The 7,505-nt window shown below is 35.0% G+C and overlaps 1 protein-coding gene across 1 annotated transcript; it reads left to right on the top strand.

The window, feature by feature from the left end:
* The first annotated feature begins 1,814 nt into the window (after positions 1–1,814).
* On the top strand, positions 1,815–4,335 carry LOC134266537 (toll-like receptor 13). The gene has a single exon (XM_062748758.1). It carries the CDS (start codon positions 1,824–1,826, stop codon positions 3,900–3,902), a length of 2,079 nt encoding a protein of 692 aa, XP_062604742.1. The 5' UTR covers positions 1,815–1,823; the 3' UTR covers positions 3,903–4,335.
* The last annotated feature ends 3,170 nt before the right edge of the window (positions 4,336–7,505 follow it).

Raw genomic sequence — 7,505 nt, 5'->3', positions numbered from 1 at the left:
ACACTGCATTGATTACGGATTTTTCGTTTTCCCGAGTATAACAAGGAACACATGACGGCACCTGGTCTCACCTCCGATGTTTTAGAGGTTCGTATTTTTCTGAACAAAAATCAACTATTGTTTACTGTAAGTTACTACTTAATATAACAAACATATTCAAAGAATTATGGTCCCCCGGGTTCGGTGTCTTTGTGGGAGATATATCATTTTTTGACATATTGTGTCAAATATGAAGACCCTATCATATGCAATTTATAAGTTATCCCTAAAGTTGATTTTTTTTTTGAAAATTAGATCAGTCGTAAAGGCCATTGTCAAGGGGTCAGAACTCATAGCATGCTCTTAAATATCTTGTCACAGGTATGTACATATAAAATATGAAAGCCCTATCTACTCTCAATCAAAAGTTTTTAAAAAATTTTTAAAAGGTAGGTCAAACTTCAAGTTCAAGGGTACAAGATCAAAAATTATAGTATATTTAGAAATACACAGGTTTAATATGAAAGTGATATCTCTTCTCATTCAGAAGTCATGTCCAAGATTCGGGTTTTGGAAAAGTAGGTCACACTTCAAGGTTAAGGTCACGAGGTCATTATGTAGAAAGGTCTTGTCACCGATAATACACATGTATAATATGAAAATCATATCTCTTCTCATTCAAAAGTTATAGCCAATTCAAACTAATGTTTAATTTTTTTTAAAGTAAGTCAAACTTCAAGGTTATATGAGGACAAAAATCATAGTGTAATTAGAAAGGTCCTGTCATAGGTAACATACATGTGTAATATGAAAGCCCTACCTCTTCTCATTCAAAAGATTTTACAAAGGTTAAAGTATTGGAAAAGTCAGTCAAACTTCGAGGTAAAGTGGTCAAAATCATAGTGTAATTAGAAAAGTCTTGTCATAGGTAATATACATGTATAATATAAAGGCCCTATCTCTTCTAATTAAAAGTTACGGCCAATTCAAAGTAATGTTTGATTTTTTTAAAAGTAGGCCAAAGTTCAAGGTCAAGGTCATGGGGTCAAAAATCCCAGTGAATGTAGGGAGGTTTTGTCACAGGTAATATTGATGTGTAATATCAATTCCCTACCTCTTCTCATACAGAAGATTTGACCAAGGTTGAAGTTTTTTTGTGATGGACGGACAGAGTTACAGACGAACAGACGAAAGAAATTTAATGTCCCTTCGCTTTTACGAAAGCGGGGGATAAAAAATATATACATGGAAAAAGTAAAACATAACAACCTAAAACAAATGTACAAACTTTGCTTCTCATTTGTACTGTTTAAAGGGACTTGCAATTGAGCTTGAATATTGTTCATTATTTCCATATTTCCTATATATGAATCTTTATGAAAAACTCTTAAATTACGAAGAGAAAAAATCCATGTGCGATTATCTCTAGAAGATTAAAACATATTGTGAATTGTGAAACTTGTTTTTTTTCAAATTAAGTTCATCGTTAGTAAATATTCTGAGAAATTGAAGCAATAGCAAATTTAAGAAAGGGCAACTGATTCCACCTCTGCTTTACGAGTTTTGTGTTGGCTTTGTTTACAATTTGGAATGGTTTAATGACTTGAGAGCATGCTTACTATTTATTATCTTCAAATTTTATCAGCTTAAATGAAACGAAGAAAGTAAAATACTTCAAGGAACATCTTTAAAAAATTTATGTTAAACAACAGAAATTGTGATCTGAATGCAAATTGAATATTCTTTGTATTGATTAAGGTATTTGTAAACGGTAGGCATTTTCCAACGTTTAAAACTATCGTAATGTCAATTTTTTAGATCTTTTGTTTTTGTTGTAGGTCCATATGGAAGCCTACCAGACATTTATTGCTTTTTACTTGCTACTTGGATCAACAAATTCTCTCCAAAAATCGTATTGTCAAAACACAGTATGCTTTTGTTTGGACAAGTACACTGCGGACTGTTCCCATAGAAACCTGACAGCCATTCCTTATGGGTTTCCACCAACAATTGATAATCTTATTTTTACTGGAAACGATCTGCATACGCTTGGAGATGACTTTTTCAGTCCTTTAGTTCACATTACTCTTAGGAAACTTTCCATGGATTATTGTGAAATTTGGAATATATCTGACTTAGCATTCATGCCGCTCAGCAGTCTAGAATATTTAGACTTGTCTCACAATAGATTAAGATATTTTGAGATATTTAATGGAACACAGTATCTGAACACATCTAGCATTCAAGTTTTAAATATATCCGCTAATCCTATTTCAAATCTACAATACCTTGAAAACTTCTGGTTTAGAAACCTTAAAGAAATTGTCATGAAACGAAACGATATACTGACTTGCAACTTACAGAATTTCTTGAAGATAGAAAACGTAACAAAATTAGATTTAAGTGTTAATATCATGGTAGGTTCATGTGCCCCATGTAATTTGTCAAATTTAGAGATCCTCGATTTATCTGATAATCATCTGACAACATTTCCAAACCCTTTTGATGATGAAACATGTAGAGACTTTTTCCCTAAATTAAAAGTTCTACTCTTAAGAAAGAATCGTATTTCGTCTATAATTGACCTCCGGGAGTACGGTCCCTTTTTTCCAAATCTCATCAGACTAGATATCTCATGCAATATGATTAAAACAATCTGGTCGCACACATTCACGACATTTAAACGTTTAGAAATTTTACACCTAAACAATCTTCTCAATATTTTAGAAATGCGCGATTCTGCACTGTCATCAAAAACGGTACGAGAGATTCATTTTGGAAATGATGAGTTGTTATATCTGCTCTTTTTTGACTTTAAAAGAATTCTATCATATAACCCAATGTTGCAAGTACTGCATCTTGCCAAATTAGACCTTTCCTCCGTAAGCATTAAAGACACGTTCTCACATTTAAAGAACCTTACAAGTTTCTCTGCAATAAATTGTAACATAAAGAATATTTCACGGCTGTCAACATTATCAAAGCTAGAACATTTAAATTTGAGTGTAAATGAAATACAAAATCTAAATGCTATTGATTTTGCAAATTTTCGCAGCATAAAAAGTGTTTCTTTTAGAAACAATCATTTGATATCCGTGAAGCAGTCTTCTTTCCCGGCATTTATTTGGGAGTCAATGGACATCACTATAGATCTCTCCAATAATCCTTTTGATTGCGGATGTCATTTAGAATGGTATAAGTACTGGTTCAAGAGAAACCGTAATAGAACAAATGATAGGCAACATGCATATACATGTACCTGCAAAACCCCTCTAGAATGGAAAAGTCATTTTATTCTGGACTTTGATACCAATGTCTGTCATAAGCCAAACCAGTATCTAATAATGTCCTTCACTATCTCTGGGTTCCTCTGCCTGATAATCTTTTCTGCTGTTATCATAAGGAAACTTCGATGGGATATAAAATATTATATTCACATTTTCAAAAATCAGCGGTTATCAAAACGAGAAAGGCTGCCACAAGAAGAATTCCTTTATGATGCTTTTGTTGCGTACAATACACAGGACAGAAAATGGATCATGTCTGAGCTCGTTCAGAATATTGAAAGGAAACACAAATATAAGCTGTGTTTGCACGAAAGGGATATCATTCCTGGCGGAATATATGTAGACGACATGCTTCAGAGCATTGAGTCAAGTAGAAAGTTTATACTTCTTCTATCCAACAACTTTTTGGATGATCAGTGGTGTAAATACGAAGCAGCAATTGCTAACCATATATTAGCGGACGGAATGGGTGACAAGTTATTTATCATGCTTCTAGAGGACATTCGATCGGAACACATCACTAGTTCTCTGAAAATCCTTCTTGAATCAATCAGACATACCGAATGGACTCAAAACAGAAATGGTCAAAAGTTATTTTGGTCGAGTATTTTGCAGTTCATGGAGAATAAAATATAAAGGAAATGTATAAAAAAACAAAAAACAAAAAAAAAGCAATGCATTAGAATGGCGTATTGTGATAGTTTTTAGTATTTGTACATAACAATTTTTGACTATGCGATATTTACAAGTTCAGGCACTCAGACACATTAGTTGCATTAATCAACAAAAAAGTTTACACAAGAGGGTGTTAGCCTATCAAAACTCTTGAGGAATTCGAGTTTTTAAATGATGCAAACTAAATTCAACAAATCAATTTTCCAATACAACGTGTTAAGTTTAAGAGACGCAGAAAAGAAGATGGGAGTGCAATCTGCAGGAATAATGCGTGCGAAACATTTATGGTTTGAATGTATACGATTTGGTCGGCTGACCACAGCTAGACAGACTTTCAAATGTTACAAACATTGGAAAATGTTATTTTAGTTATAAGTGCATTGGCAAATTTAATATTTACACCCGCATATCTGAATAATTACTGCATGTATAAGTTAGTCACTAACGCTTCATATAAAACACTGATGTTGATAGAGTATAGTTGAATGCAATATGAAGTCCATGTGTATATTAAAGTATCAATAGATCTGAAGAATTACTTTTGCTCTCGTTGCAACAGAACCAGAATTAATCTACTTTGAAATAAGTCACTACATAGAATTAATTTGATCAGAGAATTTATTGTTTGTACTAAAAAAAAAAAAAGTAACGCTCCATGCGAGAATCGAACCAAATTTTTTGTCCCCCGCTTGAAAAGTGGGGGATATTAATTTGGGTTTGTCCGTCCGTCCGTCCGTCTTTCTGTCTGTCTAACGCTTTCGTTTCCACACGTTGTACCATAGCTGAACATCTATACACCACATTTTCTTTGTTCGAAACTATGGTGTATTTTGAGCAAACCAACACTTTTCTGTGATCAATATATATCCCACTGATTTTTAACTCCGCCTTCTTGCGGTCTAGTAAAGAACATTTTTAAAATGAATACGTTTATTGTATTTATCGAATACAACTCAAAACAAAATTACAAAAATAAACACACACACCATTGCACACAAATCTGTTCTCTCAAAATAAAATATCTTTAATGAGATACTAATTCACATAAAACAAGTACAGAAATTCTCTCTCTCTCTCTCTCTCTCTCTCTCTCTCTCTCTCTCTCTCTCTCTCTCTCTCTCTCTCTGAAATTAACCGGTTTATTACAAAAAAGAGAGTTTTTCTCTCAAACTAACAAAAAATGTCTCCCAGTAACTTTGCTTTACATTTTCACTGAACTCATTAATGAATATACACCTGGTTCGAAGTAATACCCCAGTTAAAATCCGCCGAAATTAAAGGTACAGTGGGTGAAAATTGGACCAGGAGCGTCTGTATCCATGGAGGGAGGCGGATCTGGGGAGGCAGATGTAGAAGTAGTAGAAGTTGCTTCCTCTGATTTTATCTTGATGCGTTTTGGCTCCAAGACGTTCGATACCTCCATTACCATTTCATCTGATGCTCTTTTATACTGTCGAACGGATTCTATCGAACGATGGCCCGTTCGGGCCATAATTTCTTGTTCCTCTATCCCCGCCTGATATAACGCGGTCGCACACGTACGCTTCCCGGAGTGATTGGTATAATTACCCTCCAACCCGCCTTCTTGACACATGGATTTCATCATGGTTGACAGTCTGTTGACGCCGATGCACTGCTTGCTAAATTTCCTGCCATCTAACTCGTCTATAGAAGGGTGCGGTCGGATCACTGTCAAGACTAAGGATGAGGCAAATATACTCCTTATACACGTTGTACAACTCATCATCACAGAACACATGCTTGATGATTTTTGGCGAAATATTCCGCTGGTTCAGACCACCTGAAATATAATCATCAAGTAAACATTAATATGGTCTGCCGAAATACTAGTATAACATATTCATTCTAGAATCCCCCCCCCCCCCCATTTCCAGAAAAAAGACACTTAGTGCTATTCCTGTTTGAAACGTTTTTTTAAATAAACGATGCACATATCTCTTAATTTACACGTAACAAAAATGTATAATTCTGATAGACCCTTTTGTTAAATATTTTTGCAGAAATTATAATCTTACCTTTGTAAGTTTTACTGATTCGCCCTTTGAAAATGATGTATGGTCTTTCATTTCCATCATCGTGAAGCTCAAACTGATCAATCGATAGGTTCCTATGTTCGTCGACACCTCTTAAACCAAAGAGCTTGCAATTGTAAAAAAAAGACTGAATTTAGTAATGCTTTTGAAGACGAATTCCCTAAAATGTTTTTTTCCCAAAGAATTTTTTCGTCTTTTTCGGACAGGAGTTCAGCTTGTCGTTTTACGACTCCAACTCCCTGAGCAGTAAGCTCAGACATTTTCGCACTCAGCGCACGTCGAAATCCTTGGAAATTGAGATTTTTTTCATCCAAAAAGTTTAAACTGTTGCCATTTTCTCGAAGATACCTCAGGACGCCAACGCACAACTGATACAGAGATCTTGGTGGGTACTGCGCACCATCTTTACGCCTCGCCTCAAGGACAAACCTTGTCATTATGTCATTCATTTCGGTTTCATTAGTTAGAGTCAATTCAGGCATGAACGCTCCAGTAATTTGCATTCTGTTTTTTCTCCATTCCTGAAATGTACTAACACTCCAGTTTGTGTTTTTCCGAGTGTTTTTGCTTTCATAGGACTTTTAAATGTTGTCTATTTCCTCCTCTTCGACGGGAGATGCAAAACGTTTGTTTTCTTGAATATCGTCAGTGATTATCGTATCAAATTCTTGCAGCATAGAAAACTCACCAAAATCAGCAGGTTCGACTTTATACAATTCAACTGTTTGGGTCAGCGACAATTCGTTTAGGGATTCTTCGGCCTCAATAATATCTAGGGCTTGAGAAAGCGCAAAATCCATGCCGTCTTCCTCCATGCTGATACTCAGACTGACCATTCGAGCACGTGTCTCTTCGTGAGGTACCGGTATATCTTGTTTGGTCAAACGTGCATAAAAGTATAGTCCCCTAAATTTACTCATAGCATTTCATTTATAAAAAAATCAATGGCTATAATCTTTTATTTCTTTTATTTTTTTATTTCAATACAGTGCAGCTGCAGTGTATTTATTGACAACATATTACTATAGGGATATAATTTTAATCACATTAATATTTTGACACTGTTTATCTTTACATTTCTTAGTCAATGTTTTGCACGCTTGATTAAGCAGAGTAACTCTAGATCTAATTTTAGAATCCACGTATACATGTTATAGCTATGGTACAAGTGAGTTACCGTCATGTTATTCTATTGGTTCGCTATAGATACCCGATGACATTTTGAAACACCCACTCGGGGCGTTGCCCCTCGTGACTGTTTCAAAATGTCATCGGGTATCTATAGCAAACCAATAGAAAAACATACGGTAACTATTACATATCTCAAGAACCCTTTGAGCTTTTGCAATGAAATGTAGCATAGCAACTCCCTATGGACTAAAGAAGACCCCTATTGATTTTGAGGTCAAAAGGTCCAAGGTCAAGGTCATAAATAAGCAAATTCTGTCTGTTATAACACTTTCGTTTCCACACGATATCTCGAGAACCCTTTGAGCTTTTGCAATGATAT

The sequence above is a fragment of the Saccostrea cucullata genome, unplaced genomic scaffold, assembly GCF_032062105.1.
Source record: "Saccostrea cucullata isolate Sc308-1 unplaced genomic scaffold, CSIRO_AGI_Scuc_v1 ctg10348, whole genome shotgun sequence".
NCBI classification, from domain to species: Eukaryota; Metazoa; Mollusca; class Bivalvia; order Ostreida; family Ostreidae; genus Saccostrea; species Saccostrea cuccullata.
The sequence above is the reverse complement of the archived record's forward strand: the minus strand, read 5'-3'. Positions and strand labels throughout refer to the sequence as shown.